The 23,509-nt window shown below is 39.1% G+C and overlaps 1 protein-coding gene across 12 annotated transcripts in view; it reads right to left on the bottom strand.

Moving 5' to 3' along the window:
* Nucleotides 1-12,858: 12,858 nt before the first annotated feature.
* FGFR2 (fibroblast growth factor receptor 2) overlaps nt 12,859-23,509 on the bottom strand; it is an 86,137-nt gene continuing 75,486 nt past the window's right edge. For all 12 annotated transcript variants that reach the window (XM_061364170.1, XM_061364160.1, XM_061364165.1 and 9 more), the window contains 5 exons: nt 22,779-22,901; nt 21,399-21,469; nt 19,241-19,378; nt 18,336-18,441; nt 12,859-14,655 (listed from right to left, as the gene is read on the bottom strand). In XM_061364170.1, the coding sequence (XP_061220154.1) occupies nt 14,491-14,655; nt 18,336-18,441; nt 19,241-19,378; nt 21,399-21,469; nt 22,779-22,901 (603 nt within the window). In that variant the 3' untranslated portion in view covers nt 12,859-14,490. The remainder of the gene's footprint in view (nt 14,656-18,335; nt 18,442-19,240; nt 19,379-21,398; nt 21,470-22,778; nt 22,902-23,509) is intronic.

The following is a 23,509-nucleotide window of genomic DNA, read 5'->3' as shown; positions in this document are numbered from 1 at the left end:
TGGCATATTAAACCGTACTCACCATGATAAGAGAAGCAGTCATAAATAACTCTTCTGTTTTGGTAAAAATAAGGTTCTTGTATAAGTAAGGTTCTTAACTAAGGTTATTTTAGTAGTACTGCTAGGGAGTTTTCTTTGCATGTTGGAACATGCTGCATCTCTGACTCATTTCTATGAAAACTCAGAATAATTATTTTTAAAATTAACGAAACACAGGTTTGTATCAAAGGAATCATTGAAGTATACAATTCCCTGAATACAGCTGTGAAGTCAGGAGGTCAGACACATGTTGTGTTCCAAAAGCAAAAGGTTAGAGTGGATTTTCAAATCCATTATTCTCAAGGGTACATTCAAAATTGTGAAGAAAAGGTTTGATTATTGCTTGATATCTTCACAGCACCCGAACACTAACAGATGAAAAAATCATTTTATAATCAAATGGCCACAACCGAACACCACGACGATAACTTAATGATGCAAGAAGATGCAGTTGGCACAAAATAAAGTACAGCTCACAAACAGGCTGCTTAAATTGATGCAACTTCCTTGGTTATTCACTTATGTGCTTTTATCCATTTATACGTGCTGATGCTCTTCTTTACTTCAGTAATTCAGAAACTTAATTTAAGATTTAATATGATCTCAGGAAAGAATCCATAACCCTCAAATATCCGTAGCCATAGTCAACTGTTCAATACAATGATGGCATTCACATTAATTTCAACAGAGTACAACTCTGTTGGGATAGTACAACTAGCTCTGGGATGTGTGTCATAAAATGTATCTTGTAAATCACTCTCTTCTGAAAGGTAAACCTAATCTAACAATCTGGGACTGTGGTTACTCCAGAAGGATAAAAGAAAACAGATTTAACAGACCACAACTGGGAATCTCAGCTTTCGGCTTTATGACAGTTGGTTATTCTTGAAACTCATGTTTATCTGTTGGTTATATGCTTATTTAGGACTCTAATAAACTCCTTGATTTCTGAAATGAACGTTCAAAGCAATAAAGTACTTGGCAGATTTAAATTCCCTGAATGCAGAGGCTCCATGTACAGATCATAACCTGTTTGGATGCTCTCATTATTAAAACCACACTAGGATTTCTTTTCTTATATTTCTTATTTCCTTTCTTTCATTGATTGTTTATAGAGCCGCTAAATGCTTTGTGCTAAAGCCATTTTATTTGATACCTATCCATCCCTGCCTCCCCAGCTATCTTTTCCAGCCACTGCTACTAGTTTTTCCTGCCTTAGACCATTAGGCCAACATCTACATTTACTCCTGTACGTAAGACAACCTGGGAGGCAAAAACCCTCAACACAGCTTAAACAGAGACACACAAAGATCATCTACAACAACAGAAACTTTCTGCAGTAGCAGCTAAACTGCTGTAAGGTCCCATGTCCCCTTTTCCACCCACAAGCCTTCACCTGACATCTCCCTCTCCTTTGGTACCACCTAATGATTGAAGGATTGATGTGACTACTCTCCAGGTGAAATACAGCCTTCAGCAAAAGGCAGAAACAAATACATTTTCCTTTAGGTTTTTTTTTTCTCCCTACAAAATTAATCTTCTGTTGCATTTCCAAGGCAAATTTATCAACATTGATCCCTTCCACATTATCACTCCAGAGGCTATTGTGATCAGCTAGAAGCACTGCACTCAGTTTTCTCCCTCCTTTTGGGAGAGTTGGGCAAATATCTGCAATGTAAACGTGGCAAATCCAAAACTTTACTGCTGCTGAAACAAATGATTTTAAATGTTTTTATGCTTGGCCAGGGATGGTAAGAGTGCAAGTGCTCTTAGTGTATGAGCTCCAAACAAAGAGGAACAAGGCCAAAATGAATTTGATTCAAAATCCAAATAAATATTCATAGAATATTTGCAAATACTCACCAGGTCTAGTCTGCATCGCATCTTTAATGTGTGTCCATTTCACATTGCCAAACTGATGAGGCACTCCTGCTGTCTACAGCGTTGTCCAGAAAGGCATCTTCCTTCATAATACAGAACTTGGAAGGTGATTAAACAAACAAAAAAAAAGAGCCCTCCAAAATCAGTTGACAACAGCTAGAAGTGATCTGTTAATATTTGTTATGGACCTTCTCCTCAGGACAACTTTGGCTTGAGCACTGTTTGCATCAGCATAAAGATGGGCCCAGAAAGATAACCCAGACCTATGGTATGTCCTGCTTAGATCTGAATGTGCCCCTGTACCTGGGGCTTGCTTGACATGGGGCAGCCAGTGCACCCAAAAACCTTTTTCCCTAGCCCACCACCACCTCATTTACACAGAAGCTCTGATTCCCGTATATAAGGACATGATTCATGCTCAGCTTGATTTCAGCAGTAACAAAGGTGGTGCATAAAGCAAGTATGAAAGGAGCTTGTTGAATTAATGCCAGGATTTTGCAGCAGTGATATAAGGGAGAGGGAACCTCTCCATGGAGGAGTTTCAGAAAGAGCCCATTAAAATGAACAAGGCAGATACTTTCCAGTCACACCTCCCAAGTTTTCTCCCTACAAAATCTACCAGAAAAAAAGTGAAGACTGCAGTTCTAATGAGCTTCAACCTTATCTGCAGGCATAGTGTCCATGTACTTAATCAAGTGCTTGGGGGAAGAATTAAAAAGTCAGCAAAAAACAGTGTTTTCTTAAATACCTGAAGCACAAAACAACTTGATCATAGCCACTGAAATAACACTGCTGAGAAAGAATAAGCAAAATACATATATGGAGCACATGTTATCCTCTAATAAGTGATTTCCGCTATGTCAGGGTGGAGTGACTTAAAGTAACATAAGATAATCATTCTCCTTCTGCATTAAAACATGTTTGCTTCCTCTCTCCTCATTCTCATAGTTGTGATTTCCTTAGGATAATTAGATTGTTCAGTAAGAGTTAAAACAAGGACAACTCCTTCAAGCTGGAAGTCTGGTTTATATCCTTAACCATTTTGTTCTGCAACGATACTCAGCTGTTAATGCCAGAAAGGAAGATGCTGGACCCAGGCAAGTGCATGGGATCCTTTTAGACTTCAGATGTTGCTGACATTCTCATTGCATTATGTGCCAAATTTGTGTTATTATATCTTTAACTTTATAAAATGACCAGCAGGCAGCCAGACAGCGTGGTGGTCAAAAATGTAACTTGAAAGTAAACATCTCCAATAAGAATTTATCTAAAGACTGCTCCAATTAATTTAGGGTGTTGGTAGGGGTTACATCTTAAAGCCCCAATGTCAAAAATTCATTTTTTTTTTATAAATTCATTTTCCTCTTTGCTTAAAATTCAGTGTTCTACAGTGATCAAATCAAAGAGCCAGTCTTTTCAGATACAAACAGAAAGCTGCTGTGCTGTGGGTGAGGATTACTCCTACCCTAAGAAGACAATTTCTCCAGGCAATTACCTCCACCCTTACCAATTAGCTCTTGTGATGGAAGGAATTTTATCTAGTAGAAACTGGACAGAGAACTACATTTTGCCAACTGAACTTGTACAGAACTAGAGTGCATATCCAACGTCTCAAACTCTTTGAGCCTCAAGAACCTCTCCAACCAAGTAGAAATAAAACACAACAAAAATTGTCTAGCAAGTTCATGAATGCTTGTATTAGCATTGTGTTAGGTCTCTGGTTTAGGACGAGAGAAGACTCAATACAATTGCAGGAGTAAGCCCTCATCCAATGAAAAACTCATCCAAAATCTTTCTTTATAGCATATTTTTTCAGCAAGTCTTATTAGAGGAGCTGAGAATAAATTAATTTCCCTACTAGACCAAGTCATTGTTCAGATATGGCAGTAATGGCAACGATGTTCTGGTAATACGTGGAGCACATCAGATCCCTTATAAAACTTAGAACAAGACAGAAAGCTTTTTGTGTGCTCTAGCTGCAAAGCTAAGTGACGGATCTAACAGCAGCATACGGTATTGGTCAGAGAAGGCTAAACTCAAGTGGGTCCTTTTCACTGCCTGCCAAAATACAGCAGCCTTGAAACGTTCCTGTAGAAAGAGGAGGATTTAGAAATGCCTCTCTGAATCCCGCTGTTCCAGCTGTTTCTCAGTCTTACAACTTCAAACTACAGCTGCTGGTATTTTCATTCCAATTAAGTTTGGAGTGTTTTTTAAACAAAATATTTTCATACAGCAACTATTAAGAGATTTCATCATGATCTGATTTCAAACAACAAATGCTTACTGAATTGCAGAGACCGAGTCCGAGAGATGAAGAAACGTGTGTTTGGAGATTATAAAAAGGCTAAAAAGATTTAACTTGGCAAGCAGAAGCCTGAGCGCTCAATTTGACTCAAGGGATGCCAAAGTATTGAGGGCTGTGGTAAACAGTAACCCAGACCTCCTCTGTAAGCTGTCCATTAATAAGGGACCTCAGGGACACATTATAAAATTAACAATTGGAAAATTTAAAACACATCCAAAATCCAGCAGCATGTGTGCAGTGTCCATGCTATACAGTCAATGCAGTAGCTATCTTTAGATCATACAGCAGAGGCACTGGAGTGGGGAGGAGTTGATCTAAAATAAAACTGAGATTGGTTTTAGGAGGTAAAGGGGCAGCCAGGAAGGCCAGGATGAAAGCTGCTCGCTCCTGCAGCCATCAGTGTTGATGTAGGTCAGGCACCCATTGGGGAGCTTTAACAAGGATGGGGGTCCCTTTTGGGGGAAAAAAGCTAATGTGGGAGAGCACACTTTTACCCCATCAGCTGCTTCTTCCCCTGATACTGCTGCTGTAGGCAAAGAAGCTGGTGGTAGTTGTACTGCAAGAAGGAGCAGAGGACTTGTCCACAGAAAGAATACAAACTTTACAAGCAATGTTCCTCTCAAAGATGTGATTTTGGTGTTGTAGTACCTTTTTGCAGAGCCTCCCAGCAGCCCTTTTGTGGAGATAAACAGCAGCAGCCTGTGCTGGGTATTGAGTGTTGGTAGCAGTGGTAGCCTCTGGTCCAAGAATCTGATCCTTCTATCACACTAAGCTTAGGATACATCCAGTGTGAATGCTTACCGTATCACACCACTTACCACAAGATTCCAGACATTCCAACGTTGTTCTATTAATTAGTGGGAACAAAAATTTATGCAGAGAGGCAGCTTCTTTTTCTACCTCCTTACTGCTGGGCTGGCAGGCATATGAGTGAGGATGTTACCCACTGGCCAGCTCTGGACCCATCTTCTGCACATCTGGGGCGTTGTGTTCCTGTGGGGTGGATGCATGTTTAAAAGGAGCCAACATGCTCCTTTCACACGGAGCTTCTCCATAGCTAGTTGTTATCATGAAATGGTCAAGTACACAGAGGGTAAACACACAATGGTAATTTCCTGCAGATTCTTGTCAAGTGTCACACCCTTCAAATATTCTTTGCCTTTCAAAGAACAGCATAAAGTGGGGATTTAGAGATGCAGACAACTTCCTCACCACATCACTCTGGCAACGTAAGGAACTCCATCATGTGGCTACTGGCAAAATTCCTACATTCAATGGCATCAAATGCATATAGATTTTGCTGAGAGAGAGCCTTGTTACTTTTTTATGGTAAGTCTTGGGTACTGGCTCCCTAGCAGATGCAGAACAGAAATTGTTTGGATAAAGATGGGATTGCAATGAGAAATAATAATGCAAAAATGACTACTGGCCTTTCTTGAATATCAAACGCAGAATTAGGTGCCAGAAACTGTCAGATTTTTTTTCTATTGGGTTAAAAAGCTCTAGAGACCCCCCCAATGTGTACAGGAATATATTCTTAATCTCCTATATAAGAATCAGCTCAATACATGGACTGCATAAGGAGCACAGACACTAACTTCTGAACATCTTTCCCTTTTTATATTACATGAAGATCACATAGTAATTTACACATGCTTCTAGTCACAACAGATATCACAACAATACTGATGCTGCATTTGTTAACGTGTGTAACCTCATGGAATACTAAGCATTTCTCCCCAAACGATATACAATGGAGGGGAGAATAAACCCTCAAAATGCTTTGAATTCACTATATGAGTAATACTGCAGCTGCTTTGAGGAAAAAGAGTTGCATTTGATAGGAAATAAACAAATAAATAATAGATTAAGAGATGAAATTAAGCTACTCCTGCTTGATGGTACTTTTCTGGAAGTCAGATGCTGAGGTCTGGGTGCACACAGAAACACTGTGGAAAGCAAGAACACCATAGCTATTTAAGAAAGTATTTACAAACCCAGCGTGCATCTTCACCATGTTTGTATCATATCTTTGCTATTAATTAATGAAGTGGGAAAGTTCCCCCTCCAAAAGGAACACAGCATTCATGACTGCTGTGCCACTCAGAGTGAAAGCAGACATTGTGCCTGCAGAAACCACACAACTTCAGTGACTTACCACTTCATCATATGATGCTCCTTTCACCCTCAATCTTACCCCAGGATCAAAAGTAACCCCCTGAATTCTTGTCTTCCCCTATTTCTTTAAAACTACATTTAGACCTTTGGGGTGTATTTTGAGAGACTGAAATTACCTTGAATAAACTACCATCTATTCTTTGTTTTCACTCCATGCTTCTCAAAGCCCCAGCTCTAATGACGTTTGAAAAGGATTCCACAAGCAGAATCTGGAAGCTTCAGCAGGACTGATTGATAGTGTTTAATTGCATTTCAGTTCCATCCATGCAGTGCCATAAATCTACTGCTTGTCAAACAGAGGGGGTTGATTAATGGAGCAATGGCTGTCTGTAGTCAAGCTACAGAGAAATCTCAACAAAATATGGAAGTCTGTGAGGGTGTATGGTTTTTTAACTACCAAAGTGGCTTGTGCTGTGGGTGCGAGGTGGTGGAGGCTTCAGCAAGAGAGACAATGAACACGGCACTAGGAAAAGCAAGGGGCTGCTGCCTCTTTCCTATCTGCCTCCAATGAAAGAAACAAAGCCTAAAGAAAGGCACAGGAGGTTTTTCCTCCTTTATCGCAACACCTAGAATAAAGTGGGCTCAGCACATATACTACATATGTAAAGCCAACGTGCATACACATCAAAATAGAAATTTCAAGAACCAAGTCTGGATGCAAGTGATATCTGTCATATTTAGGCCAGTTGGCACCAAAAGAGACACCAGGCATGAAATTCTGAGGTGGTTTTAAGACTTGCTGGAACCACCCTGAATATAACTGTTGTTTCCCAACTGTTAAATCAGAGGAGGATCCACAGGGTATTTGTGAACAGTGAAACAAAAAGTCAAACGAAGAGCAAGCAAAGCACTGCCAAATACTAAAGGGGAAAAAAAACCCAAAACTTTTAGCTCACAATGAAACCATTTTTCCTTCAGAATTTTAATCTGGTTAGTAACATTTTTATTGACCCTTCCAGAACTCTGTCATGATTACATCTATTACACGACTACTGAACATTTATACGGCAAGCTTTATGATATGAGCAACCTGTATGGCTGGACCTACAAAAAGTTTTGTGCGGACCTAGTCTATACAGATAATTAGAGATAAATATACTATTTTTACTGAAAAATACTAAAAAAGGGCTACTGAACATTTAAAAAAAAAAACCAAACCAGTGGATTATACTTCATTGACCAGTGGATAAATAAATATTACATCTCCTCTGACATGAACGAAGTCTTGGATTACATCAGCTGAAGACGTCCACCATTTGTTATAACAGCTGTCAGGGAACAAGTCTTGGAAATTTTAAATGAGAGGGAAAATATGAATTTGGAAAAATATATGTAATGAAAATTTGCCTATATAATTCCCTAGGAGAAACCCTTGGGTCTGTTTTGTTGGTTTGTTTTCTTTTCCCAAATCTGTGACTTGAAAAATGCAAATACTTCATTAAAAAAAACCCTAATCGAAAAGTAAATGAAATACAGTCAATAAAACTAGTAAGATGAGTATTCATGCAAGAAAGTGCTTCAGCAAAGTTGGATGTACCAGGCAAGCTGCATGCTGGCAGCTTCATTTCAAACCCATTGGCAGCTTCACAGGAGATGAGCACACAGGCATTTGGGTTGGCGGCTTGCTGGAGCTGATGAGGAGAAAATGAGCAGTTTCATCAGGAAACACTTTGAATTAAGAGCCAGTGCCAACTGCACAAGTTTTCATCTCTCACCTCTCTTGCAGCGTATTTCTTGCTTGTGGTAGACCATTACTTTCCCTTCAGCTGAAAGCCTTTACATATTTCTTCTGCACCACCAGTACAAAGGTTGCACAGAGATGCTCCCTCACCTCCTCAGGAAATCTCACCACTGCTGCAGGTACACGTGGTCCAAGTTCCCTCAGGAGCTCTGTCATTAACTTCCTAACGCATAAGTCTTGAAATCCCGGCATGATGCGAGAAGATGCAACTCCACTTTCTCCAGTGGTGTCACACCCACTCTTCCCAGACCTGGATGAGCCCTGCTCTTCTGAGTATCCAAACCATCATGCCCATGGCAGATCCTTGACTTACTGAATTTAGCCTTACAGCACTATTCAGCTGTCAGTTTGTGCATCTTTGTGGTAGCAGACTTCTGGACAAGAAGGTACTGTAATGCTTCTGAATAGCCCTTAAAGAAAATTACAGTCATGCCAGGGAAACATGTCTAGACAAAATACTGCACCTCAGCTACATCTCTGAGATGTTTTTCACACAGTCCTTGGCTGTATTGATTTTTTTCCAATAAACTGTAATTTCCTTCCATTCCAGTATAATGGGACATAGATTTCTCCAGGCAGCAGCAACACTGGGGCTCTCAATAGCTGTCCTATTTCTCCACTCTCTCCTTATTGCCTCATGCCACAGCAGAGGAGATGAGTTGCTCCTATGCCACAACGATATTAATCCTCCCTGGATGTCCTTTGAGGCTTTGGAAAAGCTTGTCCAGTAATTCGGGCAACCTGGTCCCAGTACGTGTTGCAGGGTCAGTGAAAATGATACCAGGCTCCTTACACCCCCTCCTGAGATATGCTAGCTCCTGCTCCCACTCACAGCAGCTTGGTTGTAGGGCAAAACAGCTGGAGCATCAGGTAAAAGTATGTCAAAATACTGGTAGGCTTTGAACAATATAAACATCATTGATATCTAGAAGTGTACTTCTCAGGAAATATTGGCATTTGGAATTTATCTATAATATTCTTATAATAAATAAAACACTTTAAAAGTGCATTATTTGCAGTACTTGGGTGTCATGTCGAGTTAGTCCAACCTCTCTGCTTTAACAAGATCAAAATACTAGATTCCTACGTTGACCTTATTATTGTCTGCTGTTCAATAGTTGCAACATAAAATGACTTCATTTCTTCCTGACAAGATGACGCTGATAGGGTCCTGTCATTCTGAAAAGGTCAAAATACTTTATCTTCTGCGAGAGGCTTGTGCTCTACAGAGCTTTTGACAAAACAGTGGTTTTCCACTGCATAGGAATTCAATCTGAAAAATTTTGGCCAGCTGTGATAATCAAAAAAGCAATCCAGGACCTGACTTTTAAAATCCAAATGCCTTAATAGAGGGGGAACTCTATTGTTAAATGCATCGTTAAATTGAATTTACTGAACAATACATCCCGCTGACAACCTCAGCATGAGCCAGTGCAGCTTTCCAGAGCTCCTCTTTAGACCTGGGTTACCTTTGGCCAACAACTCAGATTTGCAAAACCATGGAAAAGTTTCAGCTGGAAGGGACCCTGGAGATCATCTCTGCCAACCTCGTGTTGAAAGCGGGACCTTAGGTTAGGTTATCCACGGCCCTGACCAGCCAAGTCTTGAATATCTGCAACCAGACAGATTCCACTGCTTCTCTAGGCAGCTTATCCCAGTGTCCAAGTGGTCTCAGTGAAGAAGCTATTTCTAAATTTCAAATAGAAACACCCTGAATGAACTGGTGCCTCATACCTGTTCCGTTGCTGTGCGTTGTGAAGAGAATGACTGCCTCCATCTTCTCTCCTGCAGGAGTTTTATGGAAAAACTGGTTAACAGGAGTTTTGCATACGTAAAAGGGGATAAAAAGGAACACTTGCTCTATAAATTCTATTGCATTTAAGCTACTTGTAACATTTAGGACTCACATCAACAAAAGCTCTGAAGTAGACATATCTACAGGTGCAGGACTGACAATCTTTCCAAGCACAAATTGCTGGAGATAACTTATGCTTCATCCATCACAACAGATCTATTACATTTACTGGGGGAAAATCAATGAAACACTTCTATACTAATTAGATCAAATGATGTAGATACAGAACTTCCTGGTTACAGAGCAGACAGATAACCCTTCAAGAATATTTGTTGGTTGCCTTTTTTTACCTTCTATGAACAGCAACTGGTTTTGCCCCAGTTTTTTTCCCCTTGAATATGTTAAGCTACTTAAAAAAAACTTCCAAATGAAACTAAAATATATGAAGATTTCCTCAAGGTTTGATAAAGGACTTGTCTTCTAATGGTTCTTTACCCTCACTTAACAATAACACACCGATTTCAAGCAGCACTATGCACATACTTGAAACTTCTTGGACTGAAGAAAATCTCCAAAACTTGCCATTCAGCATCTGCATGACATGAGCTTTCCCATCTCAGACTTGGAAGACAGAAGGAAATACTATAGCCAGCATACCTAACTACTGGATTTTGCTCACTGTTGAGCCATGCAAGATCCAACTGGGGGAAAGTCAATGGCACCCAAGGGTAAGCTGCTCCTTCCACTAATTCTACGATCCAAAAAGTGGGCCTTTCCACTTAGCTCGGATGGGTTTTGTTCCACATTTCAGGCACTGACTTGGAATTCTTATGGAAGAGACCTTTACTATTAAAAAAATACTTCAACAGCAGGCTATATACCCTTTCAAGACAACTCTTAGCCTTCTCTTGGTGTAATGAGTGACATTGAGATCACTGAATCTCTCACTAAAAAGACGGTTTCTAGACCCTGGGGTTTTGTGGTGCTCTTTTCTCAAGGGTTAGACATGAAAATTACTACTTTGTACACAGCTTTGATCATGTTACTTCCAGAAATAAAAGTGAAGTTACTTCTCTTTTGACAAATTTCAAAATCAGAAAAAAGATCAACTCCTCCGTAAAAGCATAATGAGACATATATTGAATATGAACGATATTAAATCAATAAAAAGTGACAGAATAGATGTAATAGTCTTATCTGATGTATGTATATACATATTATAGTTAAAAAGTTGGAGAAAAAAAAACAAACAAAACCAAACAGGCAATATGTACTTATTTATGAACTTGAACCATAGCAAACCTGGTTTCTACATTCATATTTTCTCTTACGTTACACTGTGTTGATTCAAACACTTAACACTGGACAAGAAACAATTACGTGCTACAGGAAACTGCGTACACACTGACCATAATCCTCATTATCCACATCAATATGAATTCATTTCCGGATATAATGCTACTTTTCATTATTGCTGCTGTTAATAATGTCAACTTTATTTTTAGATGAGATAGTAATCCAAATTCCTACCCCCTTCTTCTCATGAAAGAGCCAAAAGTAATCATGGCAACAAAGAATATTTCCCCTTTGGACAAATGTCAATGCCACATCTTATTTTCTGCTGCCTATCTTCCTCTTGGAACCCCACAGAGGATGATCTGCTTCTCCCCCAGAAACTGAGGCTTCTGTGCCCTGCTCTACAGCCAGTGTTTTCATAGAAGGAAATTAAACAGTAGGAAATGGGAAGAAAGTCTTCAGATAGAAAGAGAGAATAAAAGCTTAAACCAGGGTTTACACTACAGAATTAAGAAAATTGCATAATAAATATATTTCAGGCAGTGTCTGTGAAACTGTGGTCTATCCCCAAGGTGTAAATCTACATCTTTGAGAGATAAACTGGAAATTAACAATGGAAAAGCAGACAAACTGTTTTAAACAAAATCAGGGTAACCAAATAAGTTTACATCATTTAATAGCACCTTTCCATCACGATTCTGAGCATTACATACTGTTATTTTTAAGACAAAGTAGTAAAGATCAATTAGGTTCATTTTAATAGAAGCAGAGCAAGATTCAAGTTCTTCTCATACCCTTCAGGAGAACCTTAAAACCAGACATACGTCATTAAGACTACTGTGGTTTCAGTCAGACAGCAGCTTCCATCACTGCTAATAGTCATAGATGCTGTGGGGAAAGGGAATTGTTATTTTTCAGTAGAGCCAGTGGGAATTTTTCAATCAGACAATTCTTAGTTGGAAATCATCAATTTTTTAACAAGCACTTTTCTAGAGTTTCTTGGGATTGGCATAAGATTTCTGGTCAAAATAGAAACAGACAGAAAGAAACCAAAGATTAGTTTGGTGCCTGGAGTACTCTTATAGCATGCGGTAAAGACCAGGTCCAACAACCCTTTTCTGGCTAACCTGCAACAGCAACGTGACCATGAATTTCCCGTTTCTGTCTCAAACAGAAAATGGGAACTTTTTCTATTTCCAGCTATTTTGGTGTATCTTCCTTCTGTTTTCAAGTCTAAAACCCCGAAGCTTTGTACTCTCTCCATAATGATTCTCTTTCCATTCAATTTTTTTAAGATCTATACAAATGGTCCTCCATCCTCTCCACAATGAGTGAGAAATCTCACTAATTAAAGGATACAGACTAACTAGAGAAAATATTCTATGTCTACACTATGAACTGGCTTCCAGCAAAGAGTATCCCACCCCACAAACACCAAAGATTGTACATATATTTACTCAAATAATCTGTGTTATTCATGAACAGACATTTTATGAGACAGAGGCAAAAGTATTATTCCTAATGGCTTGGTAGTATAGGCCCTCTGATCAGGTCAAAAGGAAGCACCTCTGGATGTGTTCCATCACTTGATGTTCAGGAAACCATTTTGTATGACACAAAGGATTAGGAAAAATAAGCTGCATGACATTTATTTTGTAATTTTAACATTAATATCTGTAGAAACATTTTATTGTCAGTACAAAAGTTAACAGATTTTAATACTTCTTTTACCCAATTTAAAAATAAAAGGACAACCAGAAACAAACCACCACATAAAACAGTGTAATTTGCATTCATACTGCATGGCCATATCAGTGTGAGTGTTCTGAAAGTAAAAACACAAGACTTCTGTAAAAAGATACAAACAACACTGATATTTTAGCAGAGGCCACTGCTATACCTACTGTTATGGAATGGATCAGAAGGAAATACTGGAGTCAGCATGAATTAATCCCTTAAAAAGATGCTGATATTCCTATGGCAAATTGTCATTATAAACAACAACTCTCTTTTTAACTTAAGTTACAATAGAGGGATAGTCTAAAAGGCAAAAGATACAGGCCAAAAGATCTGGAACCTATTATCCAAACTCAGGGAAGAGAATTGTAGTTAATTTGATGCATGTGCAACTCAGGGTAGAAGCTCAGCTCCTTTTAGAGCAGTATGTTCTGCTACGGTTATAGACAAATTCATGTCTCTCCCTACTTTAGGAACCCCCTTTGAAATTTTCTTCCTTTTTTTATGTGTGTGTCTGTGTGGAATGATTTTGCTTTTTGGCCACTGGAAACATTGCTAAAGAGTTAAATTGTTAAAGTGACAAGTATTGAGAATAAAAGACTTTCTTGTTAAAGGATTTGGCTTTGATAAGAATAATCATCTGACACTGCAGTTTTTAAAACACAAATAAATCAAAAGTTTAATTCCCCAAAATTAGTTATATACTGTAAATATTCTTTTTTTTTAAAGATTTGAAAACTAGTAAAGTCTGAGCATTATATCTACTAGTTCTCTGTGCTGCCTGCATAGAAATGCCATTTAAATTATAAAAACACAACAACCCTATAAACGATTAACTGTTTTGTACATTACCAATTAGTTAATAAATTAATGATATACCATTTTCCCTGAAAGCAAAGTATTTTCCACCTTTGGATGGTGAAAATTAAGAAATTCTGTGTAAGAACAGCATTTAGCAAATAGCTGTTAAAAAAGAGACTAACTCGCTAGGTGGATTGGGACATCCATTTTTAAATCAATACAAAAAATAATTCATTGTAAATATATATAATATATATTTATACATATTTTGAATATATTTACATACATCCAGCACCTATATACTGCATTTGTGCTCTGTAAGTGTGTGCCAACATATATTTTCTCCAAATATTACAAAATAAACAAGAAAGGCAGACCCAGAGTTTGCCTCAAGTCCAACTGGTCCATTGTACAAAGAAAGTCTGTTGCAGCTTACAGGAAGCCAGAGAATTGATAGCAATGGGTATTCTAGACACAGTTCATAAACATTCTTCTTGTTGGGAATGTTCAAAAGTTGTGAATTCTGAGATTCTTTATGTAGGTTTTGAACTGCTTTCCTCCCAAGTTTTGCTTGGGTTTTTTTTTCTCCTTTTTCTTCTTTTTTCCATATTTCATATGTACAAGCATAAACATTAAGGTCCTGGAGAAAAGAATTTGTTTTGTGTATGGTAGGTAGCTTGATGTTCTTGTTTCTTTATTCCTCTGTACGACTTCTTTTCATGTTTTAACACTTCCATTCATGTGTTGGTACTTGGGAAGACAAGGTTCATAAGGCATTGGATCGGGAGAAAAAACAGAGTCATCACCTGAAGAACACGAACTCCTCGTGTCAGGGTAACTAGGTGAATATTGTTCGAGAGGTCCACTCAAGTCCAGATACTCCTATGACAAAAGAAATAAACCACACTTTAGACAGTAAGAGTGACAATAGCATGTTACTGCTGCACTGATTTGGGTTGATCCTCCCATGGGTGAAAGAGAAGTTTAAAGATGACACTCGTTTCTGTAACAACAACTGCATTCAAACCCACCTCTTGCTTAAATATCTCATAAAACAAGAAGCTTGGATAGAGAAAGAAAACCCAAACCAACAACACAGTACTTTTCTGAAGTCCAACATCACCAGCATTAGCTGCGCCACTGGAAATAAGCTTGCTAACCACATCAAAAGAGGACTTTTCACTCGCAATGATAAAAACGTAATTTCATCCTAAATAGAACCATTTTTCTTTAGCACATGGTAATGATTTGGTGAGGGAAGGATACTTCCAACTTTATATTCCTTTGGTCACTTTGAATCTCTGTTTTATATTCTGTGATATTAAATTTGTGTTTAAACATGCAGTGGCATACACGTAAAAAAGAGCTGAAAAAGGAAAATAAATTCACTAGATTTTGGGGTTTTCATATGCGTGTGTGTGTGTGAGTGAGTGTGTCCCAGAGTAGCTATGACCAAAGCAGTCATTAAAAAAGGAAATAATATCTGCTGAATCCAAGTTTTGGGTTAAGGCTTTTTTTGCTAGAAACAACAGTTTTGGCAAGAGAATAAAGTTATTTTTCCCCTTGAAATGTTCCTTCTCTTTCAACTTCTAAAGGCAGCTGCATTCATTTAAATGCAATCTCTTCATTTGCTAAACCGCAAGTTATGATTGCACTGACGAGACAAGTCTTCCACCTCAGTCAGTATTTTATGCTGCTGTGCTTCGGTTTGGGGTAATTTAGTTCTTCAGCTAACATATTTTTTTTAAATCAGAAATTCAATCATTACCATATTATAGTTAAAAAATGCTCACCATTTTAAAAGCAGTGAATGTAAGTTTTAAAATGCCGACAAATACAGTAGCCAGCAAGAGAAGGCAGTTTGGATCTGTGATTACTGCCCACCTTGCCTTTAAAATGTCCACAAGGGCAATCATGACATGTATTTCTTAGGAAACCAGTCCTACATGAACAGAAACAATCAACCATTTTCTAGACAGAAGAAGAAAGTATTCTAGTACCAGAGGAAATTATCCCAATTTCTGAAGAAACAGGGCTTTCTCGTGGGATATCATGCATGGCTTGTCACATCAAAAGACTTGATGCAATTCAGTTATGAATTCAGTATTTAAGGCGGGCTTCTTATCCCCTCTCCATCTTTCTTATCCAATGCCAAGGGCCAGAGCCACATAAAGGGGCATAAGAAGTTCCCAGTATCAAGTTGGTTCCTGGTGTTGATACAATATTCCCTTGAGGTTGACTCTTGGTAACTTCTGCTTTTGGGGCTCTAGGTAACTTTCCATGCTACCCATGGAAACATCAGAAATAGGGTCTTTTGGAAGGGCAAAAAATAAGAAGCAAACAAAAAAAATCCCCAAAAACCACCAATGAAAAAACCCAACAAACGATGACTATGGAGAAGAGCAAGACATTGCCATTTAAGCAGAAGTAATCACTTGCACAAATGCAGAGGAAGATATTATTGGCTGCCCTAAAAAATGAGTTGTTGGGTAAACTAGGCTGACTCTATACCAACAGTGTCATTCCAGGGGGAAAGGAAAAGTGCCACTGTAGAGAGGATAAGCAGAAGTACCATCACACTGAAGCATGATGGACCCGACTCCAGGAAACCTGTGCAGATTACAGGTCTCAAAAGCTACAGAAGAAAATGGGACACACTAGAGCTCTCAGGAGATACTGAGTGAGAACATGACAAGTTTTCAAGAACATAAAACGTGCTGCAAATACAAGTGAAATAATTTGCTTTCTATGTCCAGGGTAAATAGGACACAAAGCAATATTTTATGTTGAAAGATTAGAGATTAGGACAAGCTTTCAGGAAGTAAAGCTAATGAAACAAAGCAATAGATTGTCAAGGGGCAATGCAGAAATACAGCAGTGGAGATCCTTAAGGACAAGTTACATAAACACCTGTCAGGAATGACAAACGTATACTGGATCCTGCCATAGGCTGATCAGATGGACTGGATGTACTGAGCTTTTCCGAGCCTTTTTTCCTGTGGTTCTAGTCTAAAGTAATTGACAGAACCCTAAAGGCCTTTTCAGGTTACCTTTAAGATCCTTCCAGCCCCATGACTTGGGAAGGCAAGATGGTTAAACGCACATAAGAAAGAAAGTAATATCCTTTCCCAGGCTTAGAACTGCAGCCCAGAACCTCCTTCTTCAATTTGCAAGTGCATATCCAGTCCAAGCCACCCAGCATTTTGCAGTGGCAGCCAGCCACCTCCAACAAGTCTTGTGAAATCATGTATAATTTAGGCAGGAAAAGATGCAGTCGGTCTGGATGAGGGGAAAACGGTAATGATATGCAGAGCTGCATTACTGACTCCAAAGGGAGCACACACATTCCTACCCCATCTCTGAACCACTCCTGAAGGTGCCACCGTTTAGAGTAAGCCTTAAAACCAGAATCCAGGCAAATATATAGCTGCTACTGAAGCCAAAGAATCTTTTTCAACTGGATCTGATGAACAAATCATGATCATAAAAAATGGTATCTCTTTACTCAGGTTCTCCTGTCATTGCTGCTGCACACAGACTTTCTTAAAGCTGCATAATAATCCATTTCTTATTTCTCTGACAATTATGAAAAATCAGAACGTAATACATATATGTATATAGAACAATCAAAATCTTTTTTCCCCTACCTTTTTCTCCCTTATAAAGAAGTAATAGCAAATCAGAGAAATTTATTTTGAAACTCTTAAATCAAGTTGTTGCTACTTCCCTAAGTGTGCTCGTCTTCTTCCTCCCATTATACATATCATTTCTTAGAATAATAGGAATTCACAAAACATTTGAGACACCAAGCATTTTCTCTCAAAAGAAGTTTCCACCAAAAGAATCAACATTTCCATCACTTGTGATCTTCCTCAAAGGTGCATGTGCTTTAATGATAAGAGAGACGATTCCTGTGTGAATACCCTAATCAGTGTGTTCCTTGCTAAAACTAATAATATCTCAGACCTCTGAAAGAATGCTCTTCAAATAAAACCTTTCTGCATTCATACATCCCAACCTGAAGCAGTGTTAGGCAGGACCTTTGGATAATTGGATGACTGTTCACATGTTCCCTATGGGTCCTCCTTCCTTCCACAGAGAGCTATTTCAGTGAACCTAATTCACTCTCAGACATATAATCTGAAATCTACCATCAACAGTTTCTCCTTTTCTGACCTAGATATCATGGCTGGGAATCAAACTGGGTTGATAAATGAAAAACACCATGAACTCTACATATCTCCTTCACATGAACCTCATGTTGAAACATATACATTGCCTCTCAACCTGCTGCATGCAGTCCCTTGATACTGCCATGCTAAAAACATCAAAAGATGCAATGAGAAATAAACAAAAACATTTTAAAGATGTGTTTCTGTTTAGTTACATAAATCAAGGCATAATGGCAAGAAACCGAGGATTTCATGCATGTAACCTCAGAGGACAGCGACAAACAGAACAAGAAGAGAACTTGAGCGGGATTTCATAATTGAATAAATTCCATCTGTCTCCTGAAGCATTTGTCATGATCAGCAGCTTATGGAGGGAAACAATTTACCTACCTCATTAGTTGTGAGAGTGAGAATCCGATCCAAGTCTTCTACCAACTGTTTGAAAGTCGGTCTCTGTGAAGGCACAGCATGCCAGCAATCTCTCATCATCATATAGCTGTAAGAAATACACATTTTCTTGGCTTAATTAAAATCACGCGTTTCCTCACAAATCTCTTCAGACACAATGCTCTTCATCACAAGCAAAGCAAGCGAGCACCCACAGCCCTATACACTGACCACTGACTTTGCCAAAACTGTGTGATATTCCCTTCCTTTAAAGGTGTATTTCTACTCCTGAATCTCTTCATCCCCCCCATAATGTCTAAATTGCCTTTTTGTGGACCCATTTCCGTAGCCTTCTTTCCCAGGAATTGCAGTGGTTTTAAATTACTCATCCTTAAATATTTGTGCATGTCAGGGATTGTGGTCTTTGTGAAGTGAAGAAATTAAAATGTGTAAGAAAAAATAAATTAGAAATAGTTAAGGGCTCCACTGAAATATCAGAGTGGGAAAACACCCTCCCCTCCACCACCAGGAGATAATGGTGTGCTAATGCAGAAGTTCCCAGATGTGTTTTTTTGTGTACAAAACCAGCCTGATGTACCTTACATATGATTAGTGGCCATTTAGGCATTTTCATGTTAAAATAAAGCAAATGTGGGTGTAAAAACAGTGATGAAGACAGGATAGTAGATGATCTCTTTTTTCAATGGGATCACAGCAGGGTGTGTAAAGAAGATGCTTAAATCCTCTGTCAAACATTTTCTGAAGACATTTTCATACTTTACGTACCTTACACACATGTATATCTACAATTTTAGAGTCCAGCAATTCTGCTGGGGGTAGCATTAACCATGTGAATTCAGTACACTTTATGCCCTCCAGTCCTGGTATAGAAAATAAGGGTTGCTTACAGTTCATTGGTGCAGTTGGCAGGTTTATCCATTCGGTGCCCTTCTTTAAGCAGCTTAAAAAGTTCCTCCACTGGGATTCCTGGGTAGGGTGATCCTCCTAACGTGAAGATCTCCCACATTAACACACCAAACGACCAACTACAAATCAAAGAGAAAACTGTATTAGTAGATCTGTCTTACTGCTGGAAACAGAGATGTGTCTGTGGCAGATGCAATGGCTGATGGTCCCTCTTAGGAGATGATGAAATCAACATCTGCCCAACTCCGACCACAGTGTTGGAAGGAAGGAAGGAACCTTAAAGCTCATCCAGTTCCAACCCCTGTCACGGGCAGGGGCACCTTCCACTAGAGCAGCTTGCTCCAAGCCCCTGTGTCCAACCTGGTCTTGAACACTGCCAGGGATGGGGCAGCAACAGCTTCTCTGGGCACCCTGTGCCAGCGCCTCAGCACCCTCACAGGGAAGAGCTTCTGCCTAAGAGCTCAGCTCAGCCTCCCCTCTGGCAGGTTCAAGCCATTCCCTTTGCCCTGTCACTATGTCAGCCCATTAACTGGATATATGCCTGGGCAGCATATAGAAATAGTGACTGATGAGCAGAAAGATCAGAAACACACTCTCTGCCTTTGTCAGCTGTGCTCTAAGCACCCAAGCTTCCAGGACTAGTGCAAAGAACCACGTCTTCACAGCTTAATTACTTACAGAGCGCTCACAGCTGAGCTGCATTGCAATGATGTGGCAGGGTATTTTGGAAAAAAAAAAGCAGACTGTTCAAAACAAAAATATTTTGCCTCATTCTGCTCGCCTATTTTTTATTATTAATTGTTGTTAAGAAATGAAAGAGGATCACTTTAAGCCAGTTTTCCTGCCTGCTTGCCACCTCCTCCAGTGCCCAACTCGCTGGCAACCCAAGGCTCTTTGGCAGGCAGCTTTGCCAGGTAAGCTACAGCAACACAGCTTGCACTGGCTCCCCAGCTTCTCTGCAGCTCTCCAGGCTTCGAGCAGTGTATTTTAGCAAACTGTTTGCACAAACTTACAATAATATTATCTTTAGCTTTCTTCAAAGCCACCATGGGGCCAAGAGGCTCCAAGTTCCAACACTGAAACCCATGTGCTGTTGAAGAGCTCAGACTGATTTTCAGTCCTGAACCAGTGAAGCGGTTTACACTTCACATTCACTTAAATATTTTTGCCAAGATGTTGTTTTAAAACAAAAGTGGGCTTCACCCTTAACCTGTGTATACAGTTTCCTTGTAAATACTGAAGAAAAACCTCAGCAAATGCTTTTCTTAAGGAGGGCACAGCTCAAAAAGCGGACCCATGTTAAAGAATGAGGAGATACCCCTTATTTTCTCCACCCTGCCCTTTTCCCCTTTAACCCTGCACTGACATGCATAACCTTTTAAAGCAGTGCTGGGAAACATCCAGCCCTTTACAGTTAACAGCTTCTCTTGGAGAAATAAAAACCATGAGATAGATCTTCATCTGCACTGCATAAAAATACACATCTACTTCAAGCACAGTGCACATGAGTACTGTAGATGGGCTTAGGAAACAGTAATAGGAAGCAGAATAAATCCTGAGCAGTCGGGTTGCATCAGCCAGTGACTTTTGTGCACACATTAAAAGATGTGAAGTGTCGGAGTCCAGTGACTTCTGCTACATGGGAAGCACCAACACTTCTGACATTCGGAGGGAACTTTCCCACTATATCCAGCCTACGTTTTATTGTACCTAAACTTAGCACAACTTTATAAGAACTTTTGCTTTCTTTCTTTCCCTCTCCTGTTTTTTAACCTGAAGGAAGTCCAGAGTATGTCAAAAGCCAAGCAAATTAGATAGACTCTTTGTAGCTGCACATCCGTAAATAAGTTCAAGGGGGGAAACTTCCGCACTGACAGAAGGAGGTTAGCATTTTCCACCTTTCATGTGCTTTGAAGCTGGGCAGATTAGTAACAGAGCACTGGTTAGCAGTCTACCATAAAATCCTCACTTTCTAAGGGCAAGTCCTGCTCCATCTATTAATACGTGAAACAGAATGAAAACTCTTAAAGGTAAAAGACAACAGCAAAATACACTGAAAATACCCCAAACTTTCACAAAGGCACAACAAAACAACCCTCCCTCCGCCCCTCAAAACCCCACTCAAATAAGGCCACTTACACATCACTTTGATGCGTGTAAACTCTGTCAAACAGAGCTTCTGGAGCCATCCACTTTACTGGAAGCCGTCCCTGTAAGTCGGGAGGGGAAGGGAAGTTAAACCAGCAGCAATTTACAGGATGATTTCAGCCCTGATTTTTCTAAAAGATGAATCAGTTCTTAGAGAACAGTCTGCTAATGCAAACCAGCATAGAATTTAACTTAGAATTTTAAGGGAGAAAAAGGAAAATGGGCTAAAATAAAGAGAGCATGAAGAAAAATGGATAGAATCATGGAAGATAAAATTAAGAGCACTGAGGGCTCTCCAAAAAGTTCCCAGATTGCTTGCTGGGAGAACAATACAAGAAGCAGCTCTTTAAAGACAAAAAACCCCAATAAATAACCCTCTGAAAAATAGGCCTGCCTGCAAAAATAAGGTTTTTAATAAGAATTTGGGGATTATGTTCTACCTTTTGCAGTGACCCAAAACTCAGTCAGAACTGCCTGTTGCTTTGCATAGAGACAGCTCTGCTCAGAGCCCAGGAGCCGCACTACATTTGATATGAAGAAGGTTCAACTCCTTCCAGTACTGATGTACCCACACCTGATTGCTCCGTCTTTTGGAAGCAGGCAGATATTATCATTTTAATGCTATTAATTACTTGGTACTTTATTTTATAAGCCCTTATACATGACTGTTAATAAATATTTATACAAAATATAAAAGCCTGTAGAACTGCAAAGTTCCCATCAAAACCCAAGTGTAGCTCATCAATCTTAAGAGATCCCCTAGGAAGGAGGTGTAAGCTGTTCAAACTAAGCATCAGTAACTACCTCCGAAACAATCTATCTTCTTGATTTGGTACAAGTTAAACAGCAAAATGGTGACAGAGCAGGGAGTAAAAACCTGTTTTCTCAATTTATATCCCCAATTTGATACTACCCTCATAACTTGTACAATAACATAACAAATACAGGCAAAAAGCATAAAGCATTTTGCATAATGCAGCATTATAACACCTAAACAGGACTTGTGTTAGGGTGATTTCTAGCACTGTTCATGCAGTCCTTGTCAGGATTCTCCACTTGGTACAAAATATGCTGGAGCAAACAGGAACATTTCCACTATTTCAACTGACTGGAGTCTGGGACACACAAAAAGCAATTCCTGTATTTCAGATTTTCTAATAAATCATACAGTATACAGCTTCTTTGGTTATCTTTTAACTAACTGCCATGGTAAGAGAGGACAGAAACATTTATGTCCTTGATCCCTGTTTTCTGTCTGAGATGAAAAGTGAGGCAGCTGTACAAGAAGCCCATTAAGCTTACAACCACAGTTTTTAAGTGAAACATTGAAAGAAACACTTGTTTTCAGAGATAAGAGAACCATCCACTTACATTAGTAGTCTTTTTATAATAATCTATATTGTTGATGTCTCTGGCTAAACCAAAGTCTGCTATTTTCATGACATTATTTTCAGTCACCAAAACATTTCTTGCAGCCAAGTCTCGATGGATACACTGGAAAGAAAAGGGAAATAAAAAAAGACACACTGAAATAAACTGTTGTAAAAGTTAAATTACTTCCACACTGTAAGTAAGTCTCCTTCACAGATTTTAACCCAAATCACATTTACTAAAAGCCCGTGAAATAAGGTTGTCTTTCTTACTGTAGTCCATCCTCTCATGTGATGTTTCCAAGTTGAACACCAACCCTAAGAAGCCTCTTAGAAAAGCCTGGTTTATTTAAGACTTGTGTTTTGCTAAGGCTGAAAGCCTGGGTGGTGACACAAACCATGCCAGGCTGTTTGTGATTCACTCTGCATTACATGTGCCCAGGTACAGGTATTGCACCACTTTCATTACAGATACTATAAATGAGCGTTATATTGCTTCTCTTAAACTATATCATCTCACAAGAGCTAAAACCTGACAGTCTGGAGCAATGAAACCATTTTTAATATAGAAGACCTTAATATGAAGTATAACCACAGTATATAACTTTAAAATAGATGTCTAGAGTGTGTGAATTTACTTCAAACCTAAGACTATAACAATTTAGTTATGAAAAGGAAAGAAAAAGCCCAAAACAGTCTAGGTTTGGCTGTTTGCTTATAGAACATTTAGTT

Source organism: Neopsephotus bourkii, unplaced genomic scaffold, assembly GCF_033783945.1.
Source record: "Neopsephotus bourkii isolate Nb327-2 ecotype Australia unplaced genomic scaffold, CSIRO-AGI_Nbou_v1 NB_1189, whole genome shotgun sequence".
Taxonomy (NCBI): domain Eukaryota; kingdom Metazoa; phylum Chordata; class Aves; order Psittaciformes; family Psittacidae; genus Neopsephotus; species Neopsephotus bourkii.
The sequence above is the reverse complement of the archived record's forward strand: the minus strand, read 5'-3'. Positions and strand labels throughout refer to the sequence as shown.